Here is a 24,518-nt window from a genome sequence, read left to right as displayed (position 1 = left end):
ACAGAAATTCATTTTCTCACAGTTCTGGAGGGTGGGAAGTCCAAGATTAAGGTGCTGACATCTTGCAAAGACCTTCTTGGTATGTCATCACATGGCAGAAGCGTAAGAGTACAAGAGAGCTCCCCCTTCAACCTTGAGTCCTTTTATAAGGGCCCTAATCCCATCCATGAAGGCACCACCCTTATGACTTAATCATCTCTTAAAGGCCCCACCTCTTAATATTATCACATTGGGAATTAGGCTTCCAACACATGAATTTTGAGGGACACATTCAAACCACAGCAAAAACCTATTCCAGGCTGCACACAGAATCCCAGAACTTTGGGAGGCCAAGGCAGGTGCATCACCTGAGGTCAGGAGTTTGAGACCAGTCTGGCCAACATGATGAAACCCCGTCTCTACTAAAAACACAAAAATTAGCCAGGCTTGATGGCACATGCCAGTAGTCCCAGCTACTCAGGAGGCTGAGGTATTGAGAATCACTTAAACCCGGGAGGTGGAGGTTGCAGTGAGCCGATATTGTGCCACTGCACTCCAGCCTGGACGACAGAGTGAGGCTCTGTCTCCAAAAAAAAAAAAAAAAAAGTAATGTGATCAAGATTGTTTCAAAAGTCTAAGGCAAAAAAAGTATTCAAAATACACCCAATAATAGGAAAGTATAAGTTTATTATTTATAATATTGATCTATCACTTTTTTTTTTTTTTTGAGATGGAGTCTTGCTCTGTTGCCCAGGCTGGAGGGCAGTGGCACGGTCTTGGCTCACTGCAACCTCCGCCTCCCAGGTTCAAGCAATTATAATGCCTCAGCCTCCCAAGTAGCTAGGATTACAGGTGTGCACCACCACTCCTGGCTAATTTTTTATATTTTTGGTAGAGACAGGGTTTTACCAGGCTGGCCAGGCTGGTCTCAAACTCCTGACCTCAAGTGATCTCCCCACCTCGGCCTCCCAAAGTGCTGGGATTACAGGCATTAGCCACCACACCTGACCTGATCTATCACTTTTAATTAAGCACTAAGTAAAAATAAAGATGTATACATTTACTATAAAAATGAAAACATTTCAGCTGGGCGCAGTGGCTCCCAAAGCCTGTAATCCCAGCACTTTGGGAGACACGGGCGGGCGGATCACAAGGTCAGGAGATTGAGACCATCCTGGCCAACACGGTGAAACCTTGTCTCTACTAAAAATACAAAAAAAAAATTAGCTGGGTGTGGTGGCGCATGCCTGTAATCCCAGCTACTTGGGAGGCTGAGGCAGGAGAATCGCTTGAACCAGGGAGTCAGAGGTTACAGCGAGCCGAGATCACGCCACAGCACTCCAGCCTGGCGACAGAGTGAGATTTTGTCTTAAAAAAAAAAAAAGAGAGAAAGAAAGAAAATGAAAACATTTCAACTGGAATATCCAAAATTAGGTTTAATATATTTTAAATCTCATTAGACTTTTTGATAGTTTGCTGTAAATATTATTACATGAAAGTTATGCTTGTCTTCAATTTCAGTGGTGTTAGATATCTAAATACAAGCCTGGTTGTTTTTTTTTTTTTTGAGACAGAGTCTTGCTCTGTCACCAGGCTGGAGTGCAGTGGCACAATCTCGGCTCACTGCAAGCTCTGCCTCCCGGGTCCACACCATGCTCCTGCCTCAGCCTCCCAAGTAGCTGGGACTACAGGCGCCCGCCACCACACCTGGCTAACATTTTGTATTTTTAGTAGAGACAGGGTTTCATCGTGTTAGCCAGGATGGTCTCAATCTCCTGACCTCGTGATCCACCCGCCTTGGCCTCCCAAAGTGCTGGGATTACAGGCGTGAGCCACCACGCCCAGCCCAAGCCTGGTTTTTTAATGCAATAATTTAGAAAGCCCAACCTCCTGCTTATAATTTCCTCCTTTTCCAATTTTTCAACTCCCTGGTTACATAAAATCTGTTCTTTAAGCTGATTAGGACCTACAAGGCTTGGAACCATTCCCAGTTTCCTAGGATATCTATTCTCTAGACAATTTCCTTCCTTACAGTGCTCAGTATAAAATCCAGGTCGGGCCCGAAGGCTCACGCCTATAATCTCAGCAAGGTGGGAGGTCAAGGTAGGAGGACTGCTTGAACCCAGGAGTTTGAGACCAGCCTGGGCAACATAGGGAGACCCCATCTCTACAAAAATAATTTTAAAATTAGCCAGGTGTGGTGGCTTGTCCCTGTAATCCCAGCTACTCATGATGCTGAAGCAGGAGAATCACTTGAGCCCAGAAATTTGAAGCTACAGTGAGCCGTGACTGTGCCACTGTAGGGTGACAGCTGGTCTCTAAAAGAAAAAAAAAAAAATCTATGGCAAATGTAATATAATGTCAAGTGAAAAAAAAATCCAGGCTACCAAAGTTTATGTATATATGATATATAGTGATATAAAATATATAATAAAAGTTACACGAGGATATACTCCAAATCACTACTCTTGGTTATTTTTTGCACAGGGGTTGGTCATTTTACTTGACTTTCATTTTCTCTGCCTTAATTTTTTTACCATGATCAAGTAATAGCAGAAGAAATAAACCAAAGCCTGCATATGAAAAAGCTCTAGAAGACAACACATACACACATACTCACACATGCACGTAGGTGATGTCTGTATTAGTGAGGCAGAATTATAAGTGAGTCTTCTTCTTTTCTCCAATCTTTATTTAATTTTGTTTATTTGTTTTGTTTTACAGAGACAGGGTCTCACCATGTTGCCCAGGCTGGTCTTGAACTCGTAGCCTCAACTGATCCTGCCACCATGGTCTCCCAAAGTGCTGGGATTACAGGTGTGAGCCACCACGCCCAGCCTTTCTTTAATGTTTTATATGTGTATTTTTTAGGTTGTAATTTAAAAATAAACATATTTTAGCAAAAAATTAAAGACTTTGAATGTTATTAAAGAATTTAGGTCTGGGAGTAGTGGTTCACGCCTATAATCCCAGCACTTTGGCAGGCTGAGGTGGGAGGGCTGCTTGAGCCCAGGAGTTTGAGACCAGCCCTGGGCAACAATAGTGAGATCCCATCTCAATCTAAAAATAAATAAGTAAAATATACATATGAACTTAGTAACTGGTTGGCCCAGCTTGCTTGCTTTCATGACAGTTATCCATGATTTTGATACCTGTCTTAATATAATCACTATCATACCTCTCTGCAGGCATAGTTATCACTTTGGGCAGGAGTTGAGCCTTGTGCCTCTTTTTTTTTTTCTTGATGGTATCTAACGCCCAATGGTGATACATTGTCACTGATATCAATACTGGAGTGATTCAATGTGTAATAATTTATATTTTATTCGACATTTAATGAGCATCTACAATGCTAAAGGCACTGGACTAGCCACTCTAGGAAATAAAAGATGAACAAGACACAGTCAATGCCTTTAATTAAAGAAGTAAACGCACTGATTTTTACTTTTCCTACACAGGTACTGAATTGAGAATTTTTGGGAAAAGAACATGAAGAGTCTTAAAAGATATGGAACCTGTGAATGCTAAACCTTCATATATTTGCATTTTTATTAGTAAGATTATGGCTGCCAGTTATATTGCTTTATATCTTAGGTCATATTTTGAAATGTGATGTGACATAGTGAAAAAGAAACAAGAGTCTGGAGGTCTGGTTTCAAGTTTCAACTCAGCAATTAACTACCTAATGAACACGGGCAACGTACTTAAACTTCCTGTGCCTCATTTTCCTCATGTGTAAAACGAGGGAGATGAACTAAATGATCTATAGGGTTCCTTCCAACCTTAAAATTGAACTAAATCTCTCCTGTTGAGACATAAAAGAGGCACCATATGACTTGAAGGTGATGATGACTTCATTACTCGTTCTGAAAAATGTTAATTCTAAATCGGAACAAGTAATCACTGGATCTCATGGTTGTGACACATCAGACATTACTACAGTTAGAGAAACCCAAGTTAGCACACTGTGTCATACTTCTAAGCAGTGCTATATACGCAAAACTAGCATACCACAGTATAGGGCCTACACAATATAAACAAAAGATTAAAAAGAGATTTTTTTTTTTTTTGAGATGTAGTCTCGCTTTGTCGCCCAGGCTGGAGTGCGGTGGCATGAGATCGGCTCACTGCAACCTCCACCTCCCAGGTTCAAGCGATTCTCCTGCCTCAGCCTCCTGAGTAGCTGGGATTACAGGCGTGCACCACCATGCCCAGCTAATTTTTTGTATTTTCAGTAGAGATGGGGTTTCACCATGATGGCCAAGCTGGTTTCAAACTCCTGACCTCAAGTGATATGCCCGCCTCAGCCTCCCAAAGTGCTAGAATTACAGGTGTGAGCCACCTCGCCCCACCGATTTTTTTTTTTTTTTTTAAATAAAGACACGGTCTCACTATGTTGCCCAGGCTGGTTTCAAAATCCTGGGCTCAAGCAATCCTCCTGCGTCAGCCTCCCAAAGTGTCGAGATTACAGGTGTGAGCCGCTGTGCCCAGCCAAGAAAATGTTTAACAATGGATATTTTACGAATGCTTTTTGGAGTTTTTACGTACTAAGATTTCATTTCTCTGGGTGTTCATTACTCTTATGTTTCAGTTCCTTAAATGAAAATAGGTGAGTGGGGCAGGTTTCCTCAGAGGTATAGTTTTTACTTTAGGGACTATCCCTTTCCCCTAAAGTGTGCTTTAAAGACAGAAGCACATGAACTTGTCTTAGATAGGAGGGACAGCAGGCAAAACTGATGACAGGATCTGGGTCTGCTGCCACACGCCAAACTATTTATGAAATTTTTTTAAGAGACAGGGTCTTGCTCTGTCACCCACACTGGAGCGCAGTGGTGTGTTCATAGCTCACTGCAGCCTCAAACTCCTGGGTTCAAGTGATCCTCCCACCTCAGTCTCTCAAGTAGCTAATATTACAGGTGCATGCCCCCACACCTGGCTAATGGTTTTTTGTTTTTTTTTTGGTACGGATGGGGGTCTCACTATGCTGCCCAGGTTGGTCTCCAACTCCTGGTCTCAAGTCTCAGTCTCAAAGTGCTGGAATTACATGGGTGAGCCACCACACCTGGCTCTCATTCTTTATGGGTTTTTTTGTTTGTTTGTTTTTGTTTTCCCTTAGTTTTGTCTTTTACAACCTTATAAATCACATAATTGAGTTTCAGAGATCTCAAACAATACTAACGCAGTAAGTAAACAGGAGAGCAGGAGTGGGGTTTGGCCAACAGTACTGGTAAAATTCACTCATAGTGATTGAACCCAGCTGTTGCAGCTATTTGTTCTTAATAACGGAAGGACACCTCCTCACTACAGAGAGTTAGGCAGTGACTTGTAGTATGCTAATTGGGACTAGGGCATACTCTCGATAAGGTTTAATTTTTTGTAAGAGAACCATGTGGCTTAAATTGATGTAAAGTATCTACATAAATACATAACGGAAGACAGGTAACCCAGATAATGGGGGTATCAAAGATGAAATTTGGCCATTTATCTAGAATTATCTGAGGGAGAACCCCAATGAATCCAACAGATACAATCATCCTGGTTATTAGAGAAGTGTAAGAATCACAGTTATACATGCTGACTTATTCAGAGGGAAGAGTACCAGTGTCTGCAACTTATTTTGAAATACATTTTTAAAAACCAGATAGATGAATGGATAGACAGAGGGATGGAAAAATAAACAGACAGGTGATAAGGCAAGTGCAGCAAAATGTTAATGGTGGAATCTAGTTAGTGGGTATACATATGTTCCCAGAAAAAAAATCTTTCAGTTTGGCTGTATATTTGAATTTTTTTTTTTTTTTTTGAGATGGGTCTTTCTCTGTTGCCCAGGCTGGAATGCAGTGCCAGGATCACTGTAGCCTTGACCTTCTGGGCTTAGCTGGAACCACAGGTATGTGCCACCACACCTGGCTAATTAAAAAATATATATATTTTGTAAAGATGGTGTCTCACTTTGTGTCCAGGCTGGTCTTGAACTCCTGGATCAAGTGATCCTCCCACCTTGGCATCCCAAAGTGCTAGGATTACAGGCATTAGCCACCATGACTGGCCCCAAAAATTTTTATGATAAAACAGGAAAAAAACCTGCCAACATTTTTGAGTGCTTTCCCTGTGTCAGGCACTTTGTATTAGTGATCTCAATTAGCCCTCACAAGAAGCCTGTGAGGTAGGTACCATATTACTACCCCTATTTTACAGATAAGTAGACAGGCACAGACAGACTAAGGGACTTGCCCAGAGTCTCACAGCTAACAGCTAACAATCTAGGATAAGCTAAGATTCAATTCCAGGCCTGTGTGTTTGCAAAGCCAGGGCCTTTAGCTGTGGAACACAGAAAATTCAGCAGATGTTTTTCAGAGCCTCCATTAAATAGTACTGAGTATTATAAAACTTCTAGAAGAAAACATAGGAAAATATTTTCATAACCTCAGTCCAAGAAGAGCTCTCTAACATTCACAAAAAACACTATCAAAGAAAATAAATCAGACTTAATTCACATTAAGTTAAAAAGCTTCACTAAGATAATGAAAAGGCAAGCCACAGACTAGGAGAGGATACTTGCAATGCATATATTTTATAACAATTCTGTGGCATCCATAGAGGTGCTCTGCTCAGATCTCCATTCTAGAGAGGATCTGCCTCAGCTTTCAAGCCAAGGCCACAAATTTCCTTGGAGCCACCTAGCCAATTATTAAGCACAGAGGTAGTAAAAGGGCTATCTCTGTGCACAGTGTTGGTGTTAGAGCTCCCCATTGGATTTACTGAGACTTCCTCAAAGATGCACTCCCATCTCATTTTCTTTCTACCAAATTTACCTTCCTTCCTCCTTTCTTTTCACCAGTGTCAGACCTGCAGCTTAAGACTTTCCCTGCCTGTAACTTTTTTCTTTCCCCTTTATCTTTCATAGATGTTACCCCCAATAAATCTCTTGCACTGTTAATTTCATATTGGTACTTGCTTCCCAAAGGACCCAACTGGTATACTCATATCCAGAATATATAAAGAATGTCTACAAATCAATAAGAAAAAGATAGATAATCCAATTTTTTTTTTTTTTTTTGAGATGTTGTCTCGCTCTGTCCCCCAGCTGGAGTGTAGTGGTGTGATCTTGGCTCACTGCAATCTCTGCCTCCCGGGTTCAAGCGATTCTCCTGCCTCAGCCTCCTGAGCAGCTGGGATTACATGTGCATGCCATCACGCCCAGCTAATTTTTGTATTTTTAGTAGAGACGGGGTTTCACCATGTTGGTCAGGCTGGTCTCGAACTACTGACCTCGTGATCCGCCCACCTTGGCCTCCCAAAGTGCTGGGATTACAGGCGTGAGCCACCGCGTCCGGCCCCAATTTTTTTTTTTAATGCGCAAAAGACTCAAACAGGTACTCTGCAAAGGAGGACAGCCAAATGACTAGTAAATTTGTAAAAAGGTGTTCAGCATCTTGGCCAGGCACAGTGGCTCACGCCTGTAATCCCAACACTTTGTTAAGCAGAGGGGGGCGGATCACGAGGTCAGGAGTTGGAGACCAGCCTGGCTAATATGGTGAAACTCCATCTCTTCTAAAAAAAAAAAAAAATACAACCGGGCGCAGTGGCTCAAGCCTGTAAGCCCAGCACTTTGGGAGGCCAAGGCAGGCGGATCACCTGAGGTCGGGAGTTTGAGACTAGCCTGACCAGCACGGAGAAACCCCATCTCTACTAACAATACAAAAAAAAAATTAAAACAAAACAAAAATACACAAATTAGCCGTGCGCGGTGGGCGTGCCTGTAGTCCTAGTTACTTGGGAGGCTGAGGCAGAAGAATCGCTTGAACCTGGGAGGTGAAGGTTCCAGTGAGCCGAGATTGCGCCACTGTACTCCAGCCTGGGCGACAAAGCGAGACTCCGTCTCAAAAAAAAAAAAAAAAAGAAAGAAAGAAAAGGAGTTCAGCATCTCTAGTTATCAGGGAAGCATATATAAAAACCACAAGAAGGTACTGCTACACCTCCATCAGAATGGCTAAAATTAAAACGACAATACCAAGTGTTGGTGAAACAAATGGAATTATCTTAAGTTTTTTTTTTAAACGGAGTTTCACTCTTGTTGCCCAGGCTGGAATGGAGTGCAGTGGCGCAATCTCGGCTCACTGGAACCTCCGCCTCCCGGGTTCAAGCGATTCTCCTGCCTCACCCTCCCGAGTAGCTGGGATTACAGGCATGCGCCACCATGCCGGGCTAATTTTGTATTTTTAGTAGAGACAGGATTTCTCCATGTCGGTCAGGCTGGTCTCGAACTCCCGACCTCAGGTGATCCACCTGCCTCGGCCTCCCAAAGTGCTGGGATTACAGGCAAGAGCCACCGTGTCCGTCCGGCCTCTTAAGTTTTTTTGTGGGAGCATAATTTGGTACAACAACCTTGGAAAACTGGCAGTGTCCACTAAAACTAACATGTATTTACCATATGATCCAGCATTACTACTCTTGGGTGTATATCAACAGAAATAAGTGCTTATATCCACCAAAAGATGGACAACAACGTGGACACAACTCAAATATTTATCAACAGTAGACTGGATAAAATGTACTATATTCATACAATGGATTTCTCCCCAATAATGAAAAAGAATGTACTACTGTCACACAGTATGGACATGACACATAAAAGTGTTATGTGTCATACTTAAAAGAGTATACACTGTATGAATCCATTCATATCAAGTTCAAAAACAGATACAACTAATTATTGTCAAGGAGGTCAGAATATCGGGTGCCTTTTGGGGGTGGATATTGACTAGAAGCAGCTCTGAGGCAGCCTTCTGAGTGGCTGACTGGAAGCGTTCTGTATCTTAATCCGAGTAGTGGGTTACAAAGACTCTCCTTGATGACACTCTGAAGAGGCTTCTCTGAGCCCTGTTCTCCACTAGGCTTCAGCCTTGGCCTGTAACTACTGCAGATTCTGAGCACACATTATTTTATCCATGCCCCACACTAACAGACCTAAACAAATACTAGCATGCCCCTAGGATGATGACTTCGGTCACCTTTAGTTACTGCCTGGGAAAGCTCAAGACTGCCAAAATAATATATGTTTGTTCCAGATCTATGAACCAATGGTGACCACAACGTTTGATTTTATTCTGAAACTATTGTAACTGTATCCATTCAATTTAATGATGGGTGTCTTGTTCTTTCAACAACAAAAAATATCTTATGGAGCAATTTCACTTTTGACCCCTCACTCTTACTTTTTCATATTCTGCGATCACAGACTCAGAACACATCCATTTGCTAATCAGATTTGTTTGTTTCCTGGAGGACTGTGACTTTTTGACTGCTGCATCATTAAAAAAATTTTTTTCATATGTTTAAGGTAAGTTCTTTAGCATCAACAGTTCTAAAGGTTCTAAACCTTCTCTGCCCTTTCAGATCAGTGCCCACTGTTTTATAACATATATTTGTAACATCCCCTTTAGTGGCTTGAAGTGAAATTCATAATCTACCTTACATTAATATTTTCAAATAAATAAAAATTATGTTCTAACAGCAATATTAAGAAATAAAAAGAAAGCAATTTATAGGAAAATAATATTGACTTCAGTATGTAAATGCTTGGGCATAACTACATTAAAAGACATAATGGGGCCAGATGCAGTGGCTCATGCCTATAATCCTGGCACTTTGGGAGGCTGAGGCGGGAGGATCATTTGAGCCCAGGAGTTCGAGACCAGCCTGGGCAACATAGCAAGACCCCATCTCTTAAAAAAAAAAAAAAGACATAATGGGTTGGGTGTGGTAGCACAGGCATGTAGTCCCAGCTATTTGGGAGGATAAGGTAGGAGGATAGCTTGAGCCCAGGAGGTGGAGGCTGCAGTGAGCTGTGTTCATGCCAGTGCATTCCAGCCTTGGTGACAGAGCAAGACCCCGTCTCCAAAAAAAAAAAAAAAGACATAATGAAGTTGATAGATGTTTGTACTTGTACCTAGAATCAGTGTGAATGCAAGTGCTGCAAATGCAGCCTGATACTACTGTGGTTTTTTGTTTGTTTGTTTGTTTGTTTTCCGAGACACAGTCTTGCTCTGTCATCCAGGCTAGAATGCAATGGCGTGATCTCGGCTCACTGCAACCTCCGCCTCCCCAGTTCCAGCGATTCTCGTGCCTCAGCCTCTCACGTAGCTGGGATTACAGGAGCACACCACCACGCCCAGCTAATTTTCATATTTTTAGTAGCGACCTCAGGTAATCCACCCGCCTCGGCCTCCCAAAGTTCTGGGATTACAGGTGTGAGCCACCACAGCTGGCATACTGTGTTGTATTGATGAGCTGTCAGAGTTACAATTTTCCAACTTTTAAAACATTTTTTAATAAAGTCTGCCCCCAATTTACACAATATTTGCATTCCTGGGAAATTCGGTATATATTTAAAAACATACAAAAATATTTTATATCTATATATGAAAGGGAGTTGTGTTCTAACCATGTATTATTAAAATAGGCATTTCAACTACATGAATGCGAATGTTTGATGAGACGTTTGAAGGTCATGAGGATGAGGGACAATTCTTGACTGTGCTCTTTCCTATCTCAAGGACCTGCTGCCTGCTGCTCCCCCAGCTGGAATGTTCTTTCCCTGAATCTCCCTGTGAATGGCTTTTTTTTTTTTTTTGAGACGGAGTCTCGCTCTGTTGCCCAGGCTGGAGTGCAAGTGGCATGATCTCGGCTCACTGCAACCTCCGCCTCCCAGGTTCAAGCAATTCTCTGCCTCAGCCTCCCAATTAGCTGGGGTTACAGGCACCCTCCACCACGCCTCGCTAATTTTTGTATTTTTAGTAGAGACGGGGTTTCACCATCTTGGCCAGTCTGGTCTTGAACTCCCGACCTCGTGATCCACTTGCCTCAGCCTCCCAAAGTGCTGGGATTACAGGAATGAGCCACCGCGCCTGGCCGGCTCTTTCCTAAATTGAGGACTCAGCTCAAATGTCACCTCCTCAGAATATTCCTCTCCCCCAGTCACTTTTCATTTTGAAATTCCTTCAGAGAATTGAAAATGTTTTCCAACTCTTTGAAATGTATCTACATATTTTAAAAAGCTAAATAAGCCTCTTGCTAGTTTTGCATCCTCAGGTCTTTCTTGTGGGCCTTGGAGCCATCTCTTGGATATGCGAACATCAAGGATGGTGCACCATGTCTCTGTCTCTAGGGAGGTTTAAGCCTTGGCTCTTGGTTCCAAGATAACTTTCCATTATTTTCCTTTGGATAAAGACAATTAATAGGTATGTATTGGATTGTACGTGCCTGACCATATGAAAGGGTGAGATTTCCTTTTTTTTGGTCTTTGCACTCTCTTCAGTGGATTGCCTGTGATGTGCATCATGGTACGTTTTAGTACATATCCAATAATAAAACTGTTTCATTCTTTTGTTGTACAATGCGCATTTCGTGGAAAGAATAGTTTGGGGTTGGCAGGATATTTTAAATTATTTGCCCACCTGGGTCCCCCAGTTTTGGGCACTTGTATGGCAGGCTGATATTCCCCATTACCTCTCCGTACTTATTTTAACTAGTAAGGGACAGGGGCAAGGGCATGGAGCTTTGGAGTCAGACAACCCTGGCTTTAAACTGTGCCTTTTATCAACATTCTGAAGTACTGTATGTTGAAGTAACTTCTCTGAACCCCGAATACTTCATCTATAAAATCAGGAATAATAAATACGTCATAGATTAAGTATGGACATTATCTGATGCATAGCAGGTACTATTCAAATGAAGGAAACGAAGTTATCCTAGGTCCTTTAATGCACTAAATGTTTGCTCCATTTCCCCCTTTCTTGGTATCTGTGTAAAATCTCAGGATATAGTGTCCACTAAACTTCAGTGCACTGCCTCATGAGACAACGAACTCCAAGTGCGGACCTTTTGAGTTTAAACGGGTTTCAGTAGGTAAAATACGTAAAGTTCACAGTACCCTCGCAATTTAGATAAAGGAAAAAATATCAGTCGGGGGGGGGGTCCCCGTATGCAAATACAGGAATTACAGAAGAAGACAGGCCCCCCGCCGCAGCCCCACTTCTCCCTACAGGGCGCAACGTCCCGCCGCTGGCGCGGGGGTGGAGATTTGCATGTGCGAAGTCGGGAAGAGGGGGAACCACCTCTCGAAAACCCCGGCCGTCGCCCTCCCAGGCCGGGAGAGTGGGCCCCGCTCGGCCGCTCGGCCGCCCGGCGCGCCCCCAAAAGCTCCCCAGCGGCCGGCCCTCTCTACGTCATCCGCACCCTCCCGCCCGCTCCTGAACTTTAAACCACACTCGGAAGAACAACCTGGAGGAGGGGGATTTCTCAGGAGCCAGCGGGCTTCTCACGCTGCGAGCCGTCACCTCCCGGTTCCCGCCCTTCCCTGCGCTCCCGAAGCCCACCCCAAGCTCCCGCTCCCTCGACCCCCTCCCAAGCCAGCCGCCGCAGCAGCGCCGGGGGCGTATGCGCGGGGGCGGACGGAGAGCGTGCGCGGGGGCGGACGGGGAGCGTGCGCGGGGGCAGGCAGCGGCGGGGCGCTGGGGGCGGTCGCGCGCGCGGCGGCCGCGAGGTCGCCCCGCCCACGCCTCCGAGTTGAAGATTGCTGCGTCGGGCCTACGTCAGCCGCGGGAAATTCCCCTCCCGCCAGGCTGCTCACCTCTCGGCCGGGCCAGCACTCGGCTCTCCCCGCTCCACCCCCTGCCCCTGGCTCCGGCACGGTGGACGGCGACGCTGGGTGACCCGGGGCGCAAGAATTCAGGGGGTGGGAAGGTGTGAGCTGCAAACCCAGCGGAGGGCGGGAAGAAGGAGGAGGCCTCTAGGGTGGTCGGGGGACTGGGGGCCCCGCCGGCACAGGTCCCTCGGCCTCCTGACTGACTGACTGCGGCCGCCTCCGGCCAGGGCGCTGGGAGCTGCCTGCGGGAAGGTGCGGGGAGCGGAGCCATGGCCTCCGGTGAGTGTTCACGGGGCGCGGGCCTGGGCCGGGGGAAAGGAGCTCTTCTGAAGGGGGTCCTGCCTCTGTGAGTTTAGGGAGCTCAGTTTTTGCTGGGGTGCGTTCTGTCTTTAAAATCTCATATGGTAAAATTGTCAGCTTTTAAAAAAGTTACCTGCTCCGGGGTTTGCGTGCAAAATCCAAGCCACGCTCTGTAATTTGATCCTGTTGTCATAGCAGGAACCTTAGAAATTCCCAACGACTTGATTTTAGGATTAGAGAAGTCATAAGCGAGCTAAAGAAGGACGAAGAGTTCTCATTAAAAATGTATATGTATTGAAGATGGTGGTTTTATGTTTTAGAACAGGAATGAGGAACCTTCAGACCTCGGGCAAGCTCTCTCCCCCTTTTTAGTTTAATTTCATCAAATGCAAAGAGGTGATCCCCCTTGTACTGACAGTTGTACAAAATGTGGCACGGCTTTAAAAATCATCCGTGGTATTTTAACACGAATTACAAAATCCGTGGTATTTTAAGTGTTAATGTTGCTTCGACCAAGTGTAGGCCGGGCGCGGTGGCTCATGCCTGTAGTCCCAGCACTTTGGGAGGCCGAGGCTGGTGGATCACCAGAGGTCGGGAGTTTGAGACCAGCCTGGCAAACGTGGTGAAACCCCGTCTCTACTAAAAATACAAAAATCAGCTGGGCGTGGTGGCGCGCGCCTGTAATCCCAGCTACTCGGGAGGCTGAGGCAGGAGAATCGCTTGAACCTGGGAGGTGGAGGTTGCAGTGAGCCGAGATCACCCCCCTGCACTCCAGGCTGGGCGACAGAGGGAGACCCTGTCTCTATTTAAAAAAAAAAAAAAAAGAGTGTGTAGTTTTTACTGTGAGATAAAGCTCAAGGTTCCTAATCTGACGAATAGAGACGTTGAATCCCCCTTCCTCCTCGCTGGAAATAAGGGGAAAGAGGAGTTTTAGAGTATCCGTGCTTTAAAATAATGAGTAGGAATGAATACAACTTTATCACTTCTGTGACTATATATTTTTTCCTTAATAAATGCTCGATCTCTCCCTTTGGGGGGAAATAAGTTTATAAGAAACATTGCAGAGCAGGAAAGTCTCCTATATACACAGATGTGGTTTGGGGCTGCCTGGAGCTTAAGGTTGGGGGGGACGGGAGAGCCGGGGTTGGGGGATAAATCAAGTAGCCTGGGGTCAAGTTGGTCTTTTACCAGGATTTTGGCAAGGTGAGTGGGGGACACTTTCCAGATAGAGGAAGCAGCGTGAGCAAAGGCAGGGAGGGCTAAACGCGTATGTTAAATGCTGTACTAAGAGAATGAAGAGGGGGCCCCCGTTTATGAACTTGACTCTCATCCCCAAACTGCCTGGTCCAGTGACCCTCAGAAATAGGCTGATGTCTAGTAGAGATGAGGAAGTAGGAAGCTTAAAGAACCTTTTTAAAAGGTTGAGCAGAACAATGCCATAGCTATTGTAGGCAGAAAAGGAAATTGGGGTGTTTCACATGACATCTGATTTCAGTTTGTCTGTGGTTGTGAGAATACTAAGTGTAGTTTAAAATATTTCAACTTTCCCTTTTCCCGCTTAAGTGACACCAGACTTTCAGATAATCCTGTAAATTTATGAATTCAAAGTATGTGTAGATTAGAAGTGCTAAGATGACTTCAAATATTTTGTTAAAGTATTGGTTATCAGAAAGATTTTGTTTGGAAGTAATGGAGAATGCCTAGCATTATAAGTAAGTTCAGCCTCTTGGCGATTTAATCAAACTTTATTGATATATTGCATGAATGTAATACTTCTAATTTTTTCAATTGAGAGAGGAAACAACCATTTCTATATAGAGTATTGTAAGACCCACAGGATTTTAAAATGTGATACAATTTAAATTTGTTCATTGACACTGTATTTTGTGCTGTTGTGAGGAGGAAGGATTCCCTAAAAGTAAGGAGGAAATGTTTAAGGAAATGGAAAGTTTTAAAGGTTTAGAAGTTGAAGGGTGATTAACTTTTTTGTTTTTTGGTTTTTTGGTCTTTTCTAAGAGTTGCATAAAAATGGGACTATTTAAAATGTAACAAGTCATTTAAATTGTAATTCAGTTGTTAGAAAACTGCCAGGCCTGGAATTAAAAAAAAATGTTTAGAGGAATCTGTGTACTTTTTCTTAATCTGTTATAAAGACCTTAGAGATAGAAAAAGATTCACTAATAAAATTCTAAATTCCTATTCTGTTTTGAAACAGTAATTTAACCGGAAGAGTGACCAAAAAAAAATAAAAAAGAAATTGCTTAGTTTTTCACTGTCTAGTTTAGATTCTGTTTGTAGTAAGGTAGTATTAAAACCTCAGAAAGTACTTTTATTCATTACGAAGCATTTAAGAGCATTTCTTCATTTCTTACCAGATGTCATATGTAAATAGGTATATGTAGTTGAGTATGTGATAGCTATAATGTAAAAGTAACATAAATCATAATCTTATAAGCAAAATTATGTAATTTAGAATGTAGTTTAAAATCATGTATATAATATGATTCTAAATTTTGTTTAGATAAGTTAGCAGATTAACTAGGATTTCACAGCTTGTATTAAGCTGCTTTTCGTTGCTTTTTAAAAAATTTACACCTTGATTACAGTCTTTTGACATAATTAATAATAGACATAGTGAAGAAAAATGTTCCCAAACCCATCTAAGGTATGCATAGTAGGCAGTCGTTGCTTTTGTATATTTATTCTATTTAATATAAGTAAAATTAGATATTTTATGTCTGAATTTAAACCTTTTCATTGTTCTAGTAAAAAGAGCAAAATGTCTTTGTGTAGTATATAACTCTGTTAACTAATAATTAGTGCTGTCTTTGGTAAAATGTTTTGAAATTTAGATAATTTATTTTTCTTCACATTTTTCTTTAGTATGGTTCTTCTGTGTCACACAATAGGAAGTACAGAAATGAATTGTTTTTGTAAACCTCACTTCTTACCAACTATTTGTAGTGTGAATTTCAAGAGAACTGTTGTTGTTTTTCTCGATTAAAGGGGAGAAGTGGAAGTAAGTGTGAGACAACTTAATCTTTAGTAACAGAGCTGGAAGTTAGGAATGGATAGCTACAGCAAATGACTTCTTTTTTTAAGTAAAATGCCACACATGAACATGAATGTTTAAGAAATGCAACACATGAAAAAATAGAAATAACAGTGGAGTTAAATAATTAAGGTGACGTATGATAGACACAGATAAAGGGAATGAGTTAATGTAATGACTAGGGAGGAGCCAGACAATGAGTCATAATTAGGAACATCTAGGTTATGCATAGTATCTTTCTCAAATACAATTTAAGGGACTCAGAATTTCATTTTGTTCCAACTTTCTCTCATATGGGTTCTCTGAAAATGATTTCGTTTGTAGGCACATGACCCAAATATTGCATGGGATAAAATTGTTTTTCTGAAATTCATATTTATCTGGGCCTCCTCTGTTTTTATTTTTAAAACAGAAGTGATTTGGTCTTGCCATTTGTTTTTAACTTTAATACCTGTATAATCTAGGACAGCTTTTAAAATTTCTTTATTTTACCCTGGCACGTGCAAGAGTTTTTTCAAGACTTACCTTTTTTCCCCCTGTGGTAACAGAATCCCTATTGCCAGAATCTTTTAGTTTTTACCTTGTAGTGCATAAATCAGTTGAATACTCATCTGAAAATTTCCTTTCTTTGATTCTTAAGGCCCAGTTGAAAGTCAGCCTGATGTATTGGAGTAATAAAGTCAGCCTGATATATTGGCATAGCCTTTGGCTGATGAGAGACCTGGTTTTAGGAAAAAAATAATAGATCTTATTTTCTTTTTCTCCAAATTGAGTAGAGGTGATATTTGGAAAAATATATATTGTTAGCTCCGTTGGCTCCTTTAGGTCTTAGGCAAAGTCTGTCACCCAGGACCTTTATGAGAGACACGCAGTCTAGTCAGCTATTCTCAACTGTAGTGTTGACACACTGGTGTGACAATCATTTGTGTGATGTGTTGCAAGAGTTAAAATATTCGTGTTGTAAATTATTTACTTTTTAAATAAATGAGTGCATTTGAAGGCTATCTCTATATTGTCATTTTTCTTGCTTGCATTTGAATAAGGTTCTTTTTTCAGTGGGAGATAAACACAAGTTCAAGTTACAAGTAGCCATAATTGCTTTGCCTAATTTACTCATGTCCCAGTCCATATTTGTACCCGAATTTTTAGATTGCTTCTCTCAATATGTGCATTGTTGCTTCCACTTCATGTTTTAAGACAATTATTCTTAATCAGGAGTGTGTTAGAATTTCTTGGAAGGCTTTTTCAGAAACATGTATCTGGGCTTTAAAAACTATGAAGATTTCTTTCTCTTTTAAACATCTCAAGTGGGGTAAGGACATGTATGTTTTGAAGAAACTACCTAGGTGAATCTGATGTACATCCCCAGTATAAACTCTGTTCTAGGGATTTCTTTGGATCTAAATACTCATTTGGCTATACCAGGATGCATTGTCTTCTTAAATTAAGTTGCATTTATTTTAGATTGCAGATTATGTGCTGTATCAGTTATTACCTCCAGTTGCTTTTATGCTTGTTTTTTTAAATTTGGCACTGCCATATTAGCATACCATTCATAATTTATTTATATTGTAACTTCATATAACTTTTAACTTTAGTTTTATGATGTGTAAGATGGGATAACAATTTCTAGTTTTTCAAATGGAGATTAAAGTTAAGAGGATCAAATGAGAAATGTATATAAAGAGGTCTTAAAATAATGTTATAATTACAATAAACTTTTTTTTCTGTATACTTGATGCTGGTTGCTAATTCTAGCAATAAGATGTTTGTTAATAATGTATCTATTTCTGATAATTTATGATCCATTTAAACATTTATTTCAATGTAGTTTTTTTATTTTAAAAACTCATACTTTATTAGATAGGCACTATGTTTTAAAATAGCACTCTTTCTTGCCTAAGTGCAAATAAAAACATAAATATATCTTACAAACATTTTGGCTGTATTTTAGATGTTATTCTGATGTATATTAGCCTTTTAAAATACTATTCAGAATATAGGGGTCAGTCCCAGCTTTGCATAGTATTGCTTAAAGAAAAATACAGTAATCAATTTGTTTAGAGCCAATTTTGGAGACGTTTTGGTGCTTTTCAAAACTGTGGCGATTTGAGGTTACCTTAGTTAAGAGTACTTATTTTCCCTACAATTTCCTGATTTATATTTTACCCTCTTGCGCTCCATAGATGACTACATTTCAACACTTTTTATATTCAGGAAGAATGGCACTGCGCAAAGCACAGTACTGAGGAAGGAGATAACTGTTGCATTGTACTGATGCATTATATAAATGATTTATAGCTGGGAAGTTTTTTAAAAATCATAAACACAGATAAATCAAAATAGGAATGAGTATGAGGAAATACTGAGGTGTAGCAATCCTGGTACCTACAAAGCACTATTTTTTTTCCCTTAGTAGTGGAATCTAATTAAAAAATCTGACTAATCACTTATATGATTATTTAACGTTTGAATAACTTGTATAAACAAAAGACCTTAAGATTTTTTAGTCATTCATTCAATAGATGTTTAATGAATATCTCTGTACAAGGCACTGATGAGTTAAACACAATTTCTGCCTTCAAGTAGCTTGAAGAAATAAAACAAGTAGCTTTATCTCAAGAAGAAATAAGACGGTAAGTTTTCCCTAAATTACAGTTATTTGGAATAATTGCTATACACAGAATACTATGGTAGTTTAAAGGAGGGGAGATTATTTCCAGCTGGGGGAATGTAGAGTATTACAGTATACTGTGTTACTTGGTTGTAATACTCTACATTCCCCCAGCTTGTTAATTTTTACCAATTAAGAGCTTCTGCAATAGGAAAAATAAATTCCAAGGACTTTAAATACTCAATATTATATGATAACTGATATTTATGTAATTTTTACTATTTAAAAATATTTTATTTAATCTTTTCAACAACTACTTTTCTGTTCTTTTTATAAACAGTCTAAAGAAGTGTCATGTAACCAATGAAGTTTGGGTTTTTTTGTTTTTGTTTTTGTGTTTTTTTTTTTTTTTTTTTTTTGAGACTGAGTCTCACTCTGTCACCCAGGCTAGAGTGCAGTGGTACAATCTTGGCTCACTGCAGCCTCCGCCTCCTGGGTTCAAGCAATTCTCTTGCCTCAGTCTCCCAAGTAGCTGGGATTACAGGTGCCTGCCACCACATCCAGCTAATTTTTTGTATTTTTCGTAGAGATGGGGTTTCACCATGTTGTCCAGGCTGGTCTGGAACTCCTCACCTCAAGTGATCCACCCACCTTGGCCTCGCAAAGTGCTGGGATTACAGGTATGAGCCACCATGCCCAGCCTCAGTGAAATATTTGAATGCTCAATATGAACCTAGCAGTTTTATTCACACTCTGTCCTCCCAAAGTTAAACACTTATCATTAACGATATCATTTTATATCAGTTTCCCACCAAGACACCTTTAAATAAGTAGTGGGCAGGGATTTATTTGGCCTTTACTTGAGCCACATAAATTATTTAAAATGTGACTTAAAAAATAATGTTGATTTTAACAGAGGAAAATATACTTTCTTAAATATTCCTACAAGGATATATAAGGATATGAAATATTTGAAGTTGCAGTGTGAATTTGAAATATTTAAAATATGCAAGGATAAGATTGTGAAATACTCATCTGCATATCTTATGTTTGTGAATAAAACTGAAATAAGGATTATGAACTTGTTTAGGTTAAAGTCAGTTTTCTCTGGCTCTTCATCTTTTGAATAAACAAATAGGTAGTAGATTCAAACACAGGGAGTTTGCACCATACAGAATAAAATTGAAAGTTACAGTAGTACTTTATTCAGTAACCCAAAGTAGAAGTCATGGAATCATCAATGATTCTTTAATTTCTGAGCTATCAGTGATTCTTTAATTTCTCTTAACCCTAATGTTCAGGCACCAGGTGCTGTCAATTTTATCTTTTAAATAATCCTTCATTCCTTTTATCACTGCCATATGTCAGACATACCCTCATCATTGCCCACATTATTATAGTGGTCTCTAAACTGATCACGTTGCTTTCTTTTTTCTATCTGTTCGCTGTGACTAAAAGTTTTACTCTAAAATGCAAATCTGATCATGTGATTTGCCTGCATCAAAATATTCATTGATTTCATCACACATAAAATGAAATCCACATTGCCAAGTGTGCTCTGACTTTTAGTTCTCTTTTTAAGAGAGAAAGTGTATTCCATTTACATTGGTGATTCTTAAATAAACCCTCCTCTGTGGACACACTGTTCCCTTTTCCCTAGAATACCTACCTTTTTCCTCTTCATTTCCTCTGCTCTTTTGCTTCATTAACCGCTCTTTTTCCACTGACACAGTTGGGCATTCGTGACTCTTTTGTTCTTATTTCTGCAGAATTTTGTTAGTGCTTTCCTTCCTTCTGTAGTCTAATAATGTATGTTGTTTGCCTTGCTCTTCTATAAGGTCCTTTAGAGTGACAGTTGGGATACCACCATGGTATCACTAAATCATTGTTATCAAGAAAGCATCTGAAATAATAGACACCTTTTTTTTTTTTATACTTTAAGTTTTAGGGTACATGTACACAACATGTGGGTTTGTTACGTATGTATACATGTGCCATGTTGCTGTGCTGCACCCATTAACTTGTCATTTAACATTAGGTGTATCTCCTAAGGCTTTCCCTCCCCTCTTCCCCCACCCCACAACAGGCCCCGGTGTGTGATGTTCCCCTTCCTGTGTCCATGTGTTCTCATTGTTCAATTCCCACCTATAAGTGAGAACATGTGGTGTTTGGTTTTTTGTGTTTGCGATAGTTTGCTGAGAATGATGGTTTCCAACTTCATCTATGTCCCTACAAAGGACATGAACTCATCTTTTTTATGGCTGCATAGTATTCCATGGTGTATATGTGCCACATTTTCTTAATCCAGTCTGTCATTGTTGGACATTTGGGTTGGTTCCAAGTCTTTGCTATTGTGAAGAGTGCCACAATAAACATACGTGTGCATGTGTCTTTATAGCAGCATGATTTATAATCTTTTGGGTATATACCCAGTAATGGGATGGCTGGGTCAAATGGTATTTCTAGTTCTAGATCCCTGAGGAATCACCACACTGACTTCCACAATGGTTGAACTAGCTTACAGTCCCACCAACAGTGTAAAAGTGTTCCTATTTCTCCACATCCTCTCCAGCACCTGTTGTTTCCTGACTTTTTAATGATCGCCATTCTAACTGGTGTAAGATGGTATCTCATTGTGGTTTTGATTTGCATTTATCTGATGGCCAGTGATGATGAGCATTTTTTCATGTAGACACCATTTATTGAATGTGTATGTATATATGACACTTGGTAAGAATTTAGCACATATAATCTGTCATCTTCACAACAACCCAATGAGGTAGGTGCTATTATGATTATTCCTATTTTACAGAGGAGGAAACTAAGAGATTTTTAATTTTAATAACATTTCCATGGTCTTACTGTTAAGAAGTAGCTGGGGTAGGATTCTAAAGACCTCTTCTCCATACTGTTCTGATAAGGCCCACTGTGTTACCATTTCTCAGGATTGCTTGCATTCTAACAGGATAAGCCTTAGCACTAAACTGATTAAGGGACACTTATTATTATTATTTTTTAATGGAAAACATCTTCACACCCCTATTAACTCCCCTACTTGCAAGTACAGTTGAGTGTCTATTTACCTTTTCCCCCACAATTTGGATAATAAAAGATAGTAAAGTTGCATACATTTTAAATAGCTTTATTGATATATAATTTATGTACAACAAACTGTACTTTTAAAGTATGCAATTTGATAAGTTTTGACATATGTATACAACCTTGGAATCATCATCACAAGATAATGTCCCCCCTGCCTTTCCTATCCACCATATATCCCTGTTCTTAGGCAACCAGTGATCTGCTATCATTCATTGTATATTACTTTACATATCCTAGAGTTTCATAGAAATGGAATCATGCAGTATGTGCTCTTCTGGTATAACTTCTTTCACTCAGCATAATGATTTTGAGAGTCATCCATGTTATTATATGTATCAGCAGTTCATTCTGCAGATGCATATTTTGAATTTTAGTTATTATAGAAAGTAAATACTTTTTTTTCTCTGTTGTGTCTTTAGAAAAGGTTTACCTGGGACTGATTGCACATTCTTTGAGCCTAAAGTCCCTCCTGAGGCTTGTTTTGATATACTATGTATAAGTCCTTTAATATTTGAATGGAGATATAAAAAACTTACATATGCTTCTGCAAGGATTTAAATGCATTTTCATTTTCCGTGAATGGTCTTTTCGTTCAGTATTATGAATATGATGTAAAATCAAGCAGTTAAATATATTTAACTCACTTTAGGAGTGTGATATTTTACTTCTGAATACTGTCTTCTTTACCCTTCTTGGGGAATCTTGGGGGAAACCCTTCTGCTAGGTCTCACGTGGGAGGCGGATATCTCTGAAGTGGTTATATCAGAACTTCATATTGACGTTAGCTATAGATTATTAAGCTATAAAGTGCTAACTAATCAATATGGTTTGAATGACTTGTTTTGACACTACATAGGGACTCAATTTGAATGGGAAAAAAAGGTGCCTCTCCCCGCCAATCTCCAAGATAACATTTCAGCCTTGTTATTTAATGATAGGAGGAAAAAAATCTTTGTTTTAGTCTGCTGTTATGAAAAAACAGAAGTGTTAAAATCCATTATTAATTGCTATATTAATCTCACTGACCTCCTCCTTTTTAAAAACTTTTCAGGTGCGTATAACCCATATATAGAGATAATTGAACAACCCAGGCAGAGGGGAATGCGTTTTAGATACAAATGTGAAGGGCGATCAGCAGGCAGCATTCCAGGGGAACACAGCACAGACAACAACCGAACATACCCTTCTATCCAGGTAATAGACCCTTCTTCTGTGTTTATCTCGTTATTAGTTGCTTCATATATTAGCTATAGCAATTATTTTAAAGGGCCAGTTTCTTCACAGTCATCTCCACAGGTTTATCTTTTTCTTTTTTCCTTTTTTTTTAAATGCATCTGTTAAAAAGACATCTATTAGATAGATGTCTAAGGACATTTCTTAAATATAAAATGGAGTCTTCCCCACTGCAGATAGTTCTATGGTGCTTGTGTATTAACCTAAGTAGAGCGACTCAATGTTGAGAGTACACTGGCAGCTTTTGGATCATGTTCTTTTTCATGGAACACAAAGATAATAAGGAAAACCCATTCTTTACAGAGGTGAGTGATATTATTCTGTAGATTAAACATGGATTTGAGAACTCAATCATAATTCTTCTTGGTTAGTCTTAGGGCTAGAACATTTTTTTCTCCTTTTTCTTAACTTTATTGCTTGTCTCTGATTCTCTGGGTCATTGACTGATTTGAAATACCACTTTATAAATACAGTTTTTTCACATTAGCATAAATTTTAAAAAGCTTTTGACCAAAAATGACTTTGGTAAACATACTAATAGTTATAAGATGTACTAAATTTATTTATTTATTTATTTTTGAGACGGAGTTTCACACTTGTCACCCAGGCTGGAGTGCAATGTCACAATCTCAGCTCACTGCAACCTCCACCTCCTGGGTTCAAGTGATTCTCCTGCCTCAGCCTACCGAGTAGCTGGGATTACAGATGCCCACCACCACGCCCAGCTGATTTTTGTATTTTTTAGTAGAGACGGGGTTTCACCACGTTGGCCAGGCTGGTCTCAAACTCTTGACCTCAGGTGATCCACCTGTCTCGGCCCCCCAAAGCGCTGAGATTATAGGCGTGAGCCACTGCACCCAGCCAAGATGTACTACATATATTATTTTTTTTATTTTTTATTTTTTTGAGACGGAGTCTCGCTCTTTTGCCCAGGCTGGAGGGCAGTGGCGTGATCTCGGCTCACTGCAAGCTCCACCTCCCAGGTTCAAGCAATTCTCCTGTCTCAGCCTCCCGAGTAGCTGGGACTACAGGCACCCGCCACCACGCCCAGCTAATTTTTGTATTTTTAGTAGAGACAGGGTTTCACCATGTTAGTCAGGATGGTCTCGATCTCCTGACCTCGTGATCCGCCTGCCTTGGTCTCCCAAAGTGCTGAGATTACAGGTGTGAGCCAACGTGCCCAGCCCAATGTACTAAATTTATATTTTCTATTTGTAAACTATTTTTCTTTGACTTTCAGTGAAGGGTTTATCCTTTAAATGCCAATTAAAAACTTTAATGGCAAAGTAGATTTTGAAAAGTGTTACTTTTATCAACATCTTAATTCACTGTTTTATAACTAGATTATTTACAAAATCTATTCTGTTGATGAACTTAAAGGGAATTGCTGAATTATAGAATAAACCAATGGCAAAATTATATATTGAATTCCAGATTTCTATTTTTATCACATTTTTGGCAGTAATACGGATTTGGGTTATCTAAGTCTTTTAAATGTTAAGATGGATGAGATGCTAATAAAAAGGAAATAAGGAAATACTATTTGTCCAGTTTTTTGAGTCATTTTTAAACTTTTCTTCATAATTCAT

The 24,518-nt window shown here is 40.2% G+C and overlaps 1 protein-coding gene and 1 long non-coding RNA gene across 3 annotated transcripts in view; one reads left to right on the top strand and one right to left on the bottom strand.

Moving 5' to 3' along the window:
• Positions 1 to 12,347, bottom strand: part of LOC129030136 (uncharacterized) — a 33,543-nt gene extending 21,196 nt beyond the window's left edge. Inside the window, exon 1 of the long non-coding RNA XR_008500564.1 lies at positions 12,265 to 12,347. This is a non-coding gene — a long non-coding RNA (uncharacterized LOC129030136). The remainder of the gene's footprint in view (positions 1 to 12,264) is intronic.
• A 179-nt stretch (positions 12,348 to 12,526) lies between these two features.
• Positions 12,527 to 24,518, top strand: part of REL (REL proto-oncogene, NF-kB subunit) — a 48,763-nt gene continuing 36,771 nt past the window's right edge. Inside the window, exons 1-3 of one of the 2 annotated variants that reach the window (XM_054475062.2) lie at positions 12,581 to 12,907; positions 19,182 to 19,274; positions 22,748 to 22,890. In XM_054475062.2, coding sequence (XP_054331037.1) covers positions 12,898 to 12,907; positions 19,182 to 19,274; positions 22,748 to 22,890 — 246 coding nt within the window. In that variant the 5' untranslated portion in view covers positions 12,581 to 12,897. Of the gene's footprint in view, positions 12,908 to 19,181; positions 19,275 to 22,747; positions 22,891 to 24,518 lie in introns of both variants that reach the window. The other variant, XM_063648700.1, reaches the window with a different exon arrangement.

The sequence above is a fragment of the Pongo pygmaeus genome, chromosome 12 (assembly GCF_028885625.2).
Source record: "Pongo pygmaeus isolate AG05252 chromosome 12, NHGRI_mPonPyg2-v2.0_pri, whole genome shotgun sequence".
Lineage (NCBI taxonomy): Eukaryota > Metazoa > Chordata > Mammalia > Primates > Hominidae > Pongo > Pongo pygmaeus.
Note: the sequence above shows the minus strand (reverse complement) of the source record. Positions and strands in the feature narration are given on the sequence as shown.